Source organism: Leptodactylus fuscus, chromosome 3 (assembly GCF_031893055.1).
Source record: "Leptodactylus fuscus isolate aLepFus1 chromosome 3, aLepFus1.hap2, whole genome shotgun sequence".
In the NCBI taxonomy this organism is placed as follows: domain Eukaryota; kingdom Metazoa; phylum Chordata; class Amphibia; order Anura; family Leptodactylidae; genus Leptodactylus; species Leptodactylus fuscus.
In genome coordinates, this window is record NC_134267.1 from 76,477,125 (window position 1) to 76,492,590 (window position 15,466).

At 41.1% G+C, this 15,466-nt stretch overlaps 1 protein-coding gene across 1 annotated transcript in view; it reads left to right on the top strand.

The window, feature by feature from the left end:
* CAPN9 (calpain 9) overlaps window positions 1–15,466 on the top strand; it is a 96,779-nt gene that overhangs the window by 48,668 nt on the left and 32,645 nt on the right. The window contains exons 6-9 of the mRNA XM_075267773.1: window positions 7,767–7,850; window positions 11,414–11,499; window positions 11,586–11,663; window positions 14,727–14,887. Coding sequence (XP_075123874.1) covers window positions 7,767–7,850; window positions 11,414–11,499; window positions 11,586–11,663; window positions 14,727–14,887 — 409 coding nt within the window. The remainder of the gene's footprint in view (window positions 1–7,766; window positions 7,851–11,413; window positions 11,500–11,585; window positions 11,664–14,726; window positions 14,888–15,466) is intronic.

Genomic DNA, 15,466 nt, shown 5'->3' on the forward strand with positions numbered 1-15,466 from the left:
AGATGCCCACCGGAGATGTCTCTTTCCCCCCCCCCCCCCCCAAAAAAAAAAAAAAAAAAGTTTAAAGTTAGCCTTGGGCCCGGTGTCTGTATGCCGGGTCCGGATGCTGGGTCTGTAATTGTAATGGCGCCGCTCTGCAGAGCAGTCGCCATAGCAATCGGCACTTCCGCTGTAACGCTTACAGCGATAATACCGAAGCTTATGCCTGCAATCAGAGATTGCAGGCACAAGCTTCGGCATCTCCGCTGTAAGAGTTAACAGCGGAGATGCCCTCAGGAAATGTTGCCCCCCCCAAAAAAAAAGTTAACGTTAGACCCAGGGTTAGTCCCCACCGGCCCCATACCTTTAAAGTTGCAGGCCAGTTCCTGCGCGGCGAGCTTGCAGGAGCCAACCTGTTCCAGTGACAGCCGGGAGCCTACTGAAGGCTCCCAGGTCTGTCATTGCTATATTACTATTGTGGCTGGTCTATGACCCTCCACAATAGTAATGTATAGAATCTCCCATAGACGGCATAGACACTTGATTGCAAGTTCAAGCCCCCTAGGGGGCGCTAATAAAATAGTAAAAAAAAAAAAAAAAACTTAAAAAAATATAATATAAAATAAATAAAAGTTCACCTCCTTTCCCTAGAATACATATAAAAGTATAACATTATTGTGAAACATATATACATTAGGTATCCCTGTGTCCGAAGATGCCCAGTCTACTAATATTTTTCCTGTACAGTGAACGTCAAAATCAAAAGTGCTAAACCGCCGGGTTTTTCTCATCGTTTTGCCTCTGATTAAAATAAAAGGTGATCTCAGCAATAGACATTCTCCAAAATTGTATAACTAAAAAGTACATCTGGCCCTGCAAAAAAAAAATGCCCTATACATCCCCATACAGCTGCAGGGTCACCTGTCAATGTGGCCTTGCAGCCATTGCAAAACTACAACTCCCATACATGAAATATTTTACCAATTTTTGCATGAAATTTTTTTCCCCCTATTTTTCTCCTCTAAAACCTAGGTGCGTCTTATAGTCCAGTGCGCCTTATAGTCCGAAAAATACGGTAATTACTGACTGTAGGATGAAGGACAATCTACTTTGTCTTTTCTATTGTGTTATTTGGAAGACAAAAATAGCATTTAACCCTTTCACTGCCAAGGGTCTCTGGAAATTTTGCACCTCCAGTAGCCAGAGCAATTTTCACAGTTCTGAAATGGACAAATCAAACCTAAATTGCAACATTAAAAAATCATCCAACCCCTCCATAACCATATATTTTCTTAAAGTAGACACCTGCAGCATTGTCATAATGCCACTTGGTACAGTATACAAACAGGCACCTTCATGCAATTTTGATTTAAAGTGAATGTTTTATGAAAAAATGCAAATAAATGTATATTAGTTGTTAAAAGTGAAAACCAAACAATAAGTTATATGCGCAAAACCTCCTAAAAATAGTTCATGTGCAGAGGTCATACATATCACTAAGGCCTACACCCACATGCACATGTCTTCAGAAAATCACCAGAACTGGAATGAACAAAAATCTGCTTTGAAGCTGGAAATGTTAAAAAAGTATCATCCTATAAAATGTAGGGATTACACACCATGAAAAGTAAGTGAACCCCTAAACCCTATATATTTTTTGAAAGTAGACAACCTGAAGATTATAAATGTCTCAAAGGGTCATCGATAGCCACATCAACCTTCAGGCAACTTTGTGACAAACACAAAACATTTTTTGAAAAAATGCTCTAAAATACATATTGCACCTAAAACTCATATTCAATTTCACATTCATATACAAAATACATTTAAAATAATTGCTTATGGTTAGAGATGAGCGAACACTAAAATGTTCGAGGTTCGAAATTCGATTCGAACAGCCGCTCACTGTTCGAGTGTTCGAATGGGTTTCGAACCCCATTATAGTCTATGGGGAACATAAACTCGTTAAGGGGGAAACCCAAATTCGTGTCTGGAGGGTCACCAAGTCCACTATGACACCCCAGGAAATGATACCAACACCCTGGAATGACACTGGGACAGCAGGGGAAGCATGTCTGGGGGCATAAAAGTCACTTTATTTCATGGAAATCCCTGTCAGTTTGCGATTTTCGCAAGCTAACTTTTCCCCATAGAAATGCATTGGCCAGTGCTGATTGGCCAGAGTACGGAACTCGACCAATCAGCGCTGGCTCTGCTGGAGGAGGCGGAGTCTAAGATCGCTCCACACCAGTCTCCATTCAGGTCCGACCTTAGACTCCGCCTCCTCCGGCAGAGCCAGCGCTGATTGGCCGAAGGCTGGCCAATGCATTCCTATGCGAATGCAGACTTAGCAGTGCTGAGTCAGTTTTGCTCAACTACACATCTGATGCACACTCGGCACTGCTACATCAGATGTAGCAATCTGATGTAGCAGAGCCGAGGGTGCACTAGAACCCCTGTGCAAACTCAGTTCACGCTAATAGAATGCATTGGCCAGCGCTGATTGGCCAATGCATTCTATTAGCCCGATGAAGTAGAGCTGAATGTGTGTGCTAAGCACACACATTCAGCACTGCTTCATCACGCCAATACAATGCATTAGCCAGTGCTGATTGGCCAGAGTACGGAATTCGGCCAATCAGCGCTGGCTCTGCTGGAGGAGGCGGAGTCTAAGATCGCTCCACACCAGTCTCCATTCAGGTCCGACCTTAGACTCCGCCTCCTCCGGCAGAGCCAGCGCTGATTGGCCGAAGGCTGGCCAATGCATTCCTATGCGAATGCAGACTTAGCAGTGCTGAGTCAGTTTTGCTCAACTACACATCTGATGCACACTCGGCACTGCTACATCAGATGTAGCAATCTGATGTAGCAGAGCCGAGGGTGCACTAGAACCCCTGTGCAAACTCAGTTCACGCTAATAGAATGCATTGGCCAGCGCTGATTGGCCAATGCATTCTATTAGCCCGATGAAGTAGAGCTGAATGTGTGTGCTAAGCACACACATTCAGCACTGCTTCATCACGCCAATACAATGCATTAGCCAGTGCTGATTGGCCAGAGTACGGAATTCGGCCAATCAGCGCTGGCCAATGCATTCTATTAGCCCGATGAAGTAGAGCTGAATGTGTGTGCTAAGCACACACATTCAGCACTGCTTCATCACGCCAATACAATGCATTAGCCAGTGCTGATTGGCCAGAGTACGGAATTCGGCCAATCAGCGCTGGCTCTGCTGGAGGAGGCGGAGTCTAAGGTCGGACCTGAATGGAGACTGGTGTGGAGCGATCTTAGACTCCGCCTCCTCCAGCAGAGCCAGCGCTGATTGGCCGAATTCCGTACTCTGGCCAATCAGCACTGGCTAATGCATTGTATTGGCGTGATGAAGCAGTGCTGAATGTGTGTGCTTAGCACACACATTCAGCTCTACTTCATCGGGCTAATAGAATGCATTGGCCAGCGCTGATTGGCCGAATTCCGTACTCTGGCCAATCAGTGCTGGCCAATGCATTCTATTAGCTTGATGAAGCAGAGTGTGCACAAGGGTTCAAGCGCACCCTCGGCTCTGATGTAGCAGAGCCGAGGCTGCACAAGGGTTCAAGCGCACCCTCGGCTCTGATGTAGGAGAGCCGAGGGTGCACTTGAACCCTTGTGCACCCTCAGCTCTGCTACATCAGAGCCGAGGGTGCGCTTGAACCCTTGTGCACACTCTGCTTCATCAAGCTAATAGAATGCATTGGCCAGCGCTGATTGGCCAATGTATTCTATTAGCCTGATGAAGTAGAGCTGAATGTGTGTGCTAAGCACACACATTCAGCTCTACTTCATCGGGCTAATAGAATGCATTGGCCAGCGCTGATTGGCCAGAGTACGGAACTCGACCAATCAGCGCTGGCTCTGCTGGAGGAGGCGGAGTCTAAGATCGCTCCACACCAGTCTCCATTCAGGTCCGACCTTAGACTCCGCCTCCTCCAGCAGAGCCAGCGCTGATTGGCCGAATTCCGTACTCTGGCCAATCAGCACTGGCTAATGCATTGTATTGGCGTGATGAAGCAGTGCTGAATGTGTGTGCTTAGCACACACATTCAGCTCTACTTCATCGGGCTAATAGAATGCATTGGCCAATCAGCGCTGGCCAATGCATTCTATTAGCGTGAACTGAGTTTGCACAGGGGTTCTAGTGCACCCTCGGCTCTGCTACATCAGATTGCTACATCTGATGTAGCAGTGCCGAGTGTGCATCAGATGTGTAGTTGAGCAAAACTGACTCAGCACTGCTAAGTCTCTGCATTCGCATAGGAATGCATTGGCCAGCCTTCGGCCAATCAGCGCTGGCTCTGCCGGAGGAGGCGGAGTCTAAGGTCGGACCTGAATGGAGACTGGTGTGGAGCGATCTTAGACTCCGCCTCCTCCAGCAGAGCCAGCGCTGATTGGTCGAGTTCCGTACTCTGGCCAATCAGCGCTGGCCAATGCATTCTATTAGCCCGATGAAGTAGAGCTGAATGTGTGTGCTTAGCACACACATTCAGCTCTACTTCATCAGGCTAATAGAATACATTGGCCAATCAGCGCTGGCCAATGCATTCTATTAGCTTGATGAAGCAGAGTGTGCACAAGGGTTCAAGCGCACCCTCGGCTCTGATGTAGCAGAGCTGAGGGTGCACAAGGGTTCAAGTGCACCCTCGGCTCTCCTACATCAGAGCCGAGGGTGCGCTTGAACCCTTGTGCAGCCTCGGCTCTGCTACATCAGAGCCGAGGGTGCGCTTGAACCCTTGTGCACACTCTGCTTCATCAAGCTAATAGAATGCATTGGCCAGCACTGATTGGCCAGAGTACGGAATTCGGCCAATCAGCGCTGGCCAATGCATCCCTATGGGAAAAAGTTTATCTCACAAAAATCACAATTACACACCCGATAGAGCCCCAAAAAGTTATTTTTAATAACATTCCCCCCTAAATAAAGGTTATCCCTAGCTATCCCTGCCTGTACAGCTATCCCTGTCTCATAGTCACAAAGTTCACATTCTCATATGACCCGGATTTGAAATCCACTATTCGTCTAAAATGGAGGTCCCCTGATTTCGGCAGCCAATGACTTTTTCCAATTTTTTTCAATGCCCCCAGTGTCGTAGTTCCTGTCCCACCTCCCCTGCGCTGTTATTGGTGCAAAAAAGGCGCCAGGGAAGGTGGGAGGGGAATCGAATTTTGGCGCACTTTACCACGTGGTGTTCGATTCGATTCGAACATGGCGAACACCCTGATATCCGATCGAACATGTGTTCGATAGAACACTGTTCGCTCATCTCTACTTATGGTGTATACAATGTGTATTTATACTATATGTACCGCAAACATCAACTACAACAATAGCTCGTACTCCCAAAAACCCTAATAAGGAAGACAAGTAAGATATTGCTGTTATTCACTAATATGTTAAAAATCTATACTGCACCTAGCAAACTGTGACACCAAAGTCTAACTTTTTTGAGATTGCACAGCATACCGTATATAAAAACACAACTTAATGTTTCATATATACAACCAACTTCATGCAGCGTTGCAGCAAACAGAGAATGCACAAAAATTCAAATTTGCCACTAACGTGTGACTCAAGCAATCCCTTTCTGCAAACAAAATGTACTTTCTAAAAAAACTGCAATTTGTGACTTCATACAGTCCTATAAAAAAGTTTGGGCACCCCTATTAATCTTAATCATTTTTAGTTCTAAATATTTTGGTGTTTGCAACAGCCATTTCAGTTTGATATATCTAATAACTGATGGACACAGTAATATTTCAGGATTGAAATGAGGTTTATTGTACTAACAGAAAATGTGCAATATGCATTAAACCAAAATTTGACCAGTGCAAAAGTATGGGCACCTCAACAGAAAAGTGACATTAATATTTAGTAGATCCTCCTTTTGCAAAGATAACCGCCTCTAGTCGCTTCCTGTAGCTTTTAATCAGTTCCTGGATGAAGGTATTTTGGACCATTCCTCTTTACAAAACAATTCAAGTTCAGTTAAGGTTGATGGTTAGGGGTGCCCAAACTTTTTCATAGGACTATACATACCACACATGTATATATTTACAGGGACGGGTGTTAAAGAATCGCCAAAATCACAGAAATGCGCCAACCCATATTGTGCATGCAAATTAAATAGGACTTTACATAAAAATATTATTTTCCATCCCCCCTGTAAAAATTTTAGCAAACTATACGTTCATCTCTAGTGATAATCGTTATTACTATTATTTTAGCGTGTAACGGATATCGCTACAGGTGTATTTTACTCTAGAAAGCTCAGGCATAGACAGGTAAACAAAGAAACAGAGACAGCACCGAGCTGCACATAGTGAGGTACCGTAAGTTCACGGAAATGTGCGTAATAAGAGAGCTTCTCACCTTTAATGGTTGTATATCACAACCAATTAATAGACTTGTAAACCACTTATGGAGGGGGGGGTTTACCCCAGTTCTTGAGGCTGCAGGATCCGTACCACTCTTGGTGTCAGCAAAATTAGATAAGGACCGAAGTTCAAACAAGAATCACCGCGCTCGACCAATTGTTCGGACAATGCTTTAATTCGAAAAATGGAACACAACGCGTTTCGGGCTTATGCCCTTTTTCAAGTGCAACAACTTATCTCTCGTCGGACTGGAAGCATCCAGTCCAACGAGAGATAAGTTGTTGCACTTGAAAAAGGGCATAAGCCCGAAACGCGTTGTGTTCCATTTTTCGAATTAAAGCATTGTCCGAACAATTGGTCGAGCGCGGTGATTCTTATTTGAACTTCGGTCCTTATCTAATCAGGCATAGACAGGACAGGGATTGGGTGAAATGTAAACTTTTTTCATGATTTTGTTATATGTTGTGTAAGTGTTTGGTGCGCCTGGGTCACAGCGCGAATAAACTTTCTGGTTATGTTCAGGGGGTATAACATAAGAATACCCCACTAGTAAAGCTCATGGGGGAATTACATTATACTTGTACAATCAGAGCGCAAAAGTATAGTATGCACTCTGATTGACAGGAGGGGGAAATAGGGACTGAATCCCCTTCTCCCCCCCTCCTGGGGTCACATACAGGTTGTGCACAAAGGTCAGATTGCTTCTCTGTCTCTATGCTCCCTGCAGGAGCCCTCCTTTCCCCCTCATCTTCCTTTTACAGTTCTTAAATTGCTTGCTTAGACAGGAGGGGGGACACTTTAGAGCCCAATGTCTTTGGATTGCATGAAGATATCTTGATGCGTTAAAATGCATTTTAAAGAGGAGAATCTCATCTTTAAAATGATACTAGCATTATAGCATTTGATGATAGAACTTATACTTTTGGAGCGATTCACTTTTAAAACGCTGTTGGGAATTGAGATCTGTTGTTGGATCTCAATGCCAAATAGCGTTTTCAACAGTGATTGCACCAAAAGTATAAATTCTATCATCAAGTGCTTGGTATCATTTTAAAGATGACATTCGCCTCTTTAAAATGCATTTTAACGCATCAAGATATCTTCATGCAGTCCAAAGATATAGGGCTCTAAATTGTCACCACTACTGTGGTGCCACCCTGGGAGGACATAGAGCTGATGTCCTCGGTGAGAAAAGGGTTAATACATACTAAAATAAATTTAAAAAATTAAAAGTATAAAAAAATAACTATTAGTACCCATGATCCAAGTTTTAAACCAACAGGCTGGTTGAACATCAAAATAAAAAGCCACTGGCAGCAATGAAAATGTCTATGTTAAGTGCTAGAAAAATTTCTAAATGTCTCTTATATTTACAGATTACAAATTCTGCTGAAACAGAAGCTAAAACCCCCCAAGGACTTGTAAAAGGTCATGCATACTCTATAACTGGTTTGGATACGGTATGGATATACAGTTTTTTTATCCACATATTTCAATAAAGTATCTTAGAATATAAAACTCAAGTAATTTTTAACTGTAATTCTGCATATATTTGCTGACTATAGTTTGCAGGTAGAGTAATAAACAATGCATAATGCTGGAGAAGGTGAACGGTTTGAAGCACAAAAGGCTGCAATATGTAATCGTTTGTGCTGAAAGAAATCTTTGCAGACATTTTAATTAGAGATGGTCAGATTGGCTTGAACCAAGCCAGGTTTTCCCAAATGTTCCAAATTCATTTGCTTTAGATCCCAGAGGAGGTGGCAAAAAAACAAACAAAAAAAAAACCATTCATACTCACTTTCCGTTACCTTTCTTGGGCCTTCTTTTGGTGGTCAGTGCTCTTCTGTGACATTGTTGGTCCAGGTTCAGCCGCTACCCCTGGGCCAATGATGTCACAGAAGACCGCTGGATATCACAAAGAAAATGCCAGTCGCTGCAAGGTGGCCCAAGAAAGGTAACAGAACATGAGTATTAATGTTGGTTTTCTTTATTTTTTTACACCTCTCTTGGGTTTCCATCTATTATACTCTGGGGTCTTAAGGGACCCCAGAGTATAAAAATGTCATTTTCACTTTGACATAACTTCAACTGTGTTTACCTTAGAAAGCTAGAAATTGGAACGATAGGTTCCTAGAAGCCGAAGAGTGTTGTACACTATGTTTTAAGCCACGTTAAAGCGTGGTTTGTACAGAAACCATTTGGGAACCATAGCCGCCCAACCCAAACACAAAATGAATCTTGAGAGGTTCACCCATCTCAAATTTTAATCTAGAACAGCACTTCGTAATCCTAAATTGGGTATCACATGTGAATAAGCCCCCAATTGTTGGTGAGGTACAGCTGGAGAGGCAGATTTAAGTGAAGTGACAGACCTGTCTTCACTAATCTCTGGTTTTGTAACAAAATTGGTATGTTATGTCTTCTTTTTATTGTTATACTGGTTTCAGAAAACAAATAAATGATAAATTTAGCAACATTTTAATTGGGACATGGACCCCAACACAATTTTTGCATCTAATATGCAAAAATATCAGGAATAGCAAGTGATTTATCTGGTTGTGTCAATTTCAGTTTCAGTTGACAAATAAATGGTAAATTTAGCAGCATTTCAATTTGGACATGGACCCCAACACAGATGGTGATGTTTTGGCTAGTGATGCCCAACAAGGAAAAAAAAGCGCAGTTCTAATATGCAAAAATATCAATCATACCAAGTGATTTATCTGCTTGTATCAATTTCATCAGCTGTATTAATGTATTTGTACTATAGTTTGATTGAATCTTCAAGCCATGCCCTTTCCCATAAATGTTAAATGGTTTATATGGGCAATTACATTTTGTGAAGTGTTCTCACTGACCAATATGTGCACATTTAGAGTAAATTCACATGGCGCAAAAGGTTTCTAATGTGTTACTTTTCCATGCGGTTAGCCGCAATGGGATGCCGATGCAGTGCATCCTAATTAGGCCCGAATGGGTCTAAGCAGGAGTAAGTCTCGAGCCGCGGACACCACAGGAAGATGGGGCATATCGCTTCTTTTTCCTGCTAGCTGAAAAAAAATTCTAGCGGGAAAAAAAGTAAGTGACTCCCATTGAAATGAATGGGAGATGTTTTTGCAGGAGGATTTTGAGGCGGATTCCGTGTCAAAATCCGCCTGCAAAAAAATTCTGTGTGAACATTCCCTTAAATTACAGTACTAATCTACTGTACATGTTGGCTCTCCAAAATGCCGATAGTTAGATTTGCAGAACTAGGAGAGGGAGAACACAATGCAAACCACAGGACACTGCCATGTGAGATAGTACATAATTTTGAAGAGGCAAAGTATGTTGAGTGTGGTGCAGGTGGAGAGAAAAGAAATTACAATTTCTGGCACAAATACATCTGCTACTGTGCTATTTCTGTCAGTCCCATATACAGTGGATCCCCATTCTTGTTATTGGTACACTGACTGATCAAAGGGTTTTCAACCTTTTGATTATGTAACTGTTTTGAATGGGTCTTGTTCGGACTTTGCACAAATAACTACCAGTTTAGCCTGAGCAGGGAGAAGTTGCTAAAATGGCTCTAATTCCTAGAGTTGCAATCTTGGTCTTATGTTAAGATCATTTCTGTAGCTCCAGTAGAACCATAGTTAATCACTGGTTGAAGTGGGAGATGCATACACTTGCAGCTCTATTGAACGCAGCACCTAAGTGGCTTTTCTCTTGATTGATTTTTTTCTCTTGATAATGAAGAAAAAAACATGCTCATCCAAAAATTAACCCAAAAACATTGCCTCATCCAAAATTAACTCATAAAATAAAATTAGCATGTTATTCATTTTACATGATTAATGTAATAAACTTTAAAATTCAGATGCTAGAATTGATGTTTATCTCACTTCTTAAAAAACAAAAAATAATAAAACTGCTCGAAAAAATTTAGGCACCTCTACAGTGTACCAAAATTAACTAAAGATATCCAGAGAAAAAGAATCTCTCAAGCTGCTACGTCAATGAAAATGTATTATGTGTCTTGGAGTATGTTGACACAAATTAAAATGATTTTTCCGGAAAAAAAAAACTATAGAAATTTCTAATTGTCTTAAAATTATGTTAGAATATCCCTATGCCATAAAAAAGTGCCACGAAAAAAATATAAAAAATTGCAAAAGGGCAGGTTTTTACCGTATATTCCCCTAGAGGTCCCACCTATTAGACACATACAGACTTTAATTTCTCCTATACACAGTAGTCTCTGGCGTGCTCAGTTTACAGAAAATCACAGCTACATCAAAAGCCTACATATTTCTTTTAGTGCATACATAATCAGGGGTCAAGGTTAGCAGTGTCAAGTGTATATTAAATAAGAGTGGTTAAGTGTATCATGTTGCCATCTTTGGTGAGTTGCATGTGCACAAGTTAAAGTGACCCTTTAATGATGCAGATGGTTTGGGTGATAATGCGTGGAAGCTTTTTTTTTTATGTTTTCCCTCTTCACTTTTCAAAACAACTTTTTTATTTTTCTGTCATCACAACAAGGTGGGGACTTACTCTTTGCATAGCTTTCAGGTGGCACCACTTTGTGTTACATATAATGTCCTGGTTGGCTTATATCAACTTTTTTTGGGGGGGAAGGGATGTGAAAAAAAGTAACTTTTTGGAAATGAACGATATTTCTGGGATCACATGATACTATCCCAGGGTCACTAAATTGACACTGTAATTTGTAGCAGAACAAAGGGACATGGATGGTAATGGGTATAACCACAGGTGGAGAGTCTGGAGGAAGGGCATGTACCTAAATTCAAAGATTTTGTTCTTTCAGTCCTATGAAAGTTGGGAGGTATGTAGTTCAGGATCTTTGCACTGCTCTGAGAAACATACCAGAGGGGGAGTGGCACTTAGAGGACACCAACCCATCTGCCATTTGCCACAATTGCCCGATGGCCAGCCTGGCTGTGATGACCACACCTGCATCTACATATAATATCAGTGTATCATTATTACATGTTATATCATTGTATGACCCATATAGGTGAATTATAAAGGACAAAAGGTACAACTCATTAGAGTGAGAAACCCTTGGGGGCAAGTTGAATGGAATGGACCATGGAGTGACAAGTAAGTCTGTCTTTTAGTTGAGTAATACAGTACATGTGGGAATCTCCTAATGACTTCCTTTTTCACACTTCATCATTTTATTGCAGTGCTCCTGAATGGAACTCTATTGACCCAGGAGAGAGAAAACGTCTTAGTCAAACATCACTGGATGATGGTGAATTCTGGTACATCAGTTTTTTAAGTTGTAAAGTGATGACAGATCTCTAGAATTACATTAAACTGTCGTATTAGTGAATATAAATTTTTTCTTTTTTCTTCAAATGCCAAACAGCAGAATTTGAAAATCAGCTGCAGTATTTATAGAAGTACAAACAATATATATGTAACTCAAGATTAGTACATAACCAATATTACAGAAAGCCCAAGATAAGATTTATCTATGGAGGAATATATGGTAGATGATTGTGAAGTAATGAACCTAGGCTTCAGTAATAACATTACTTGTGCATATATGTGCATTAAATGGTATAAAGCTGGGGATAACAGAACAAGAGAAAGACTTAGATAAGCAGTAGTTTTCAATGTCAAGCAGCAGCTATTAAAACCAAAATTATTTTAGTGTGTATAAAGGGAGGAAAATCTGTGATTCAAATGGAATATTACCCATTTGTAGATCCTTCTAAAACTTCATGTCAAACATAGGATTCAGTTTAGATCTCCACATTGTAAATAAGGAAATGGATATAGAATGGGGTTTTTTTCTTTCTATTTTGGCTAATTTCTCACAGTTAATGTTTAGATCATTCTAAAATTTTCAATATGAGATGAAAATAAAATATGTAAACACAAAATCCACCTATTAAAGAGGACCTTTCACGTCCTCAGGGCACATGCGGTGTAATATGTAACATGCGTCTATTGCACTGTACAGTGAGAGGGGGCGTTACTTACCTCCCAGCCATGATGCTGAGCAGTGAGGAACGCCCCCCCCTCCTCCCAATACTAGTCTATGGACAAGTACTGTCAGGAGTGGGGAGGTGTTTCTCAGCATCTTGGTTGGGCTGTAAGCAATGTCCCCTCTCACTGTACAGCGTAACAGACGCTACTGTGAGGAGGGGCGTTCCTGACTGTCAGAAATGCCTTTCTGACACTGAAGAGCTATGGTAACGGCACTGATAGCTCTTCAGCGAGGGGAACAGAGCAGGAAAGCCGATAGTGCGCTGAATTCAGCACACTGTCGGCTTTCGAGTGGTATATTACACCTCATGTGCCCTGAGGACGTGAAAGGTCCGCTTTAAATGATCATTCCTTCTATTGAAGATTTATTGAAAACCTATATAACCCATGTGAAGAAATAATTGGCACCCTAAACCTAGTAACTGTCTTTTACACTGCTATGGAGGAATCTCGGCCCACTCTTCCTTGCAGAATTGTTTTAATTTGACTATGCTGGAGGGTATTCAAGCGTAAACTGCCAATACAGCATCTTAATGGGAAAAAGGATTTTGACTTGGCCACTCCAAAACCATTTTGTTTCTTTTGAGCAATGCAGAAGTGGACCAGCTTGTGTGATTTAGATTATTGTCCTGCTGCGTAACCCAACTGCATATGCTTTAAGTCACAAAGTGACAAATGAACAATACCATGAATTATTTTCCCCCTTACAAAAGTACTCAGTTAATCAGTTCTTACCAATCGCCAGGTACTGGCTGCAGAAGCAAAGCAGTCCTAGACCATCATACTATCACCAAGTTTGACTACTGGCATGATGTTCTTAGGGTGAACTAAAGTAATAGCTGTATTCCTGATGTAATATGACCCATGTCTTCCAAAAAGTTCCAACATTGAGTGCAGATAATATTATCACAAAAGTCTTGAAGGTCAATTTTTTGATCAATGTAAGATGGCCCTTGTGTTCAATTTCTTCAGCAGGAGATTTCACATTGCAGTTCTCCCATGGATGCCATTTTTAACCAGTGTCTTTCTTGCTGTGAAGCCTGTAGTTTCTTATATATTCATCCACATTGTTTTGTGACCTCAAAAGAATGAGTTATCAGTGTGCTCTTATCCATGGCCAGCTGGCTAATCCTGGGAAGGTTTTAAGTTTAAGTTTCAGAATTTTTTAGATTAAACAGATCTAGTTGTAATCATAGCTAGGTGGGGCTGGTGAAATTAAACCTGCCAATTACATATGGTGAGTTGGTTGATTTAGTAGCCTGGGGCCACTAGCTTTTTCACAGTAGCTAGAATGATTTCCACCTAATTAAAAAACATGCGCCTCTTAAAGGGGTATTCCCATCTCGCTTGTTCACCAACCTGCATGCTGTGTGTTCTCTTCACTTCCTGGTTTTCTTGGTACATTGGTGGGTGGGGTTTCACTTGCTCTGCTATCTGCTATGTTTGCAGTCAATAATGAGGGATTGGTTGTAAATGAATTACCACAGTATGAAGCTGATGTAGCAGAGCTGGATTTGAGTGAGTTTACAATACATACAGAGGTACCGGACTCCCTATCTCAGCCCTTATCAGTCAAATTCAATTAAACCAACTGATAAGTGGAAGAGTAGGAGATAAAACAGCTCAGAAATCCCGGAGCACTCACCTCCCCCTCCCCTATCTGAGGAGCTCCGTTACTTGTCTGTGGCAGAGACATAAACAGCTCAGAGCTGCTGCCAAGCACTCAGTCCCTCCCTGAGAGCAGGCAGCTATGTCACTTGGGGACTGAGCAGATACGCTCAGCATGGGCCCCGTGGTCATAGAAACGCAGTGTAAACAATGAAATGAATAAATGAAGATAGGCCAAACAAAACAGTTTTGATAAAGCAATGTATTTAGAAAAAGTCTTAAATCCACATAAACTAGCAGTATACATAGGATTCTTGTGATGGGACAACCCCTTTAATAAATTGGGGACATCTCTGTCTGTATCTTGTGCAGTAGTTAGTCAGATGTACTATATTCCAGATATTAACCCAGGTAGATTTACCATTATTTACATCAGTTTTTAAAAAGTGAGGTTAGCATATAAAGGAAAAAATTATTTTGTTTAAAGATTTTTCCTTTTTTTTTTTTTTTTTACCAGGCTTGTTTTTTTTTTTTATGCCAGGCTTTATTGATTACAACCTGTTTGTATATTGAGGCTAAAGATGTCTCAAAAGATTCAATATTATTTATCAACTGCTTGAAAGGAAAAGCTCTACCTGTTGCTATACATTATTTTTTATTGTTGTATTTTAATTTGCTATAAATACACAGATACTCTAACATTTCCATTCATTTTTCTGTAGGATGAGATTTGAGGACTTCAAGAGATACTTTGATAAAGTCGAAATTTGTAACTTGACCCCTGATGCATTAGATGATGACACAGAAAATAAGTGGGAAGTGACAGTTCATCAAGGAAGCTGGGTCAGGGGTTCTACTGCTGGTGGATGCCGAAATTTTCTAGGTAATCCATAGGCTTTCAGTTGTTCTAGACAGGGCATGTCATTTGTTAAAAATATATTTATCTGATTATTACATGAAATACTGCTTATTAGAATGTATTATTAGAAATATTTAAATATGTATTGATATAAATAACCTATACATAAATATGCTGTATTTTTTGCAAAACTTCTGCCTATCCCTAAGCAACATAAAGTAAAAAAATATTCTGGCATAAGGTTAAAAGGGTTTTTTTTTTTGCGCTTTTCATGTTGATGATCTATATTAAGGATAGGTCATCATCAGATTGCTCATAGTCTAACACCTGCTCTCAGCAGATGCGGCACCAGGCCTATAAAGTGGATGTGGCATAACGCAGATGATTCTTGTCGCTGTGTAGTAGTTGTGCCCCACTATCACAGCACTTGAATGGGATCTAAACTAAATAATTTGATAAAGTTTCAGGATGGAGCTGTTGGGGTGATGGGTGTGGATTTTCACTCATCTGATATTAATGAACCATCTTGAGCATAGGTCATCAACATGAAAAGCCTTGTTCAAAAAGCTAGTTTACAGTGCTGGACTGGTAGACAGTGGACCT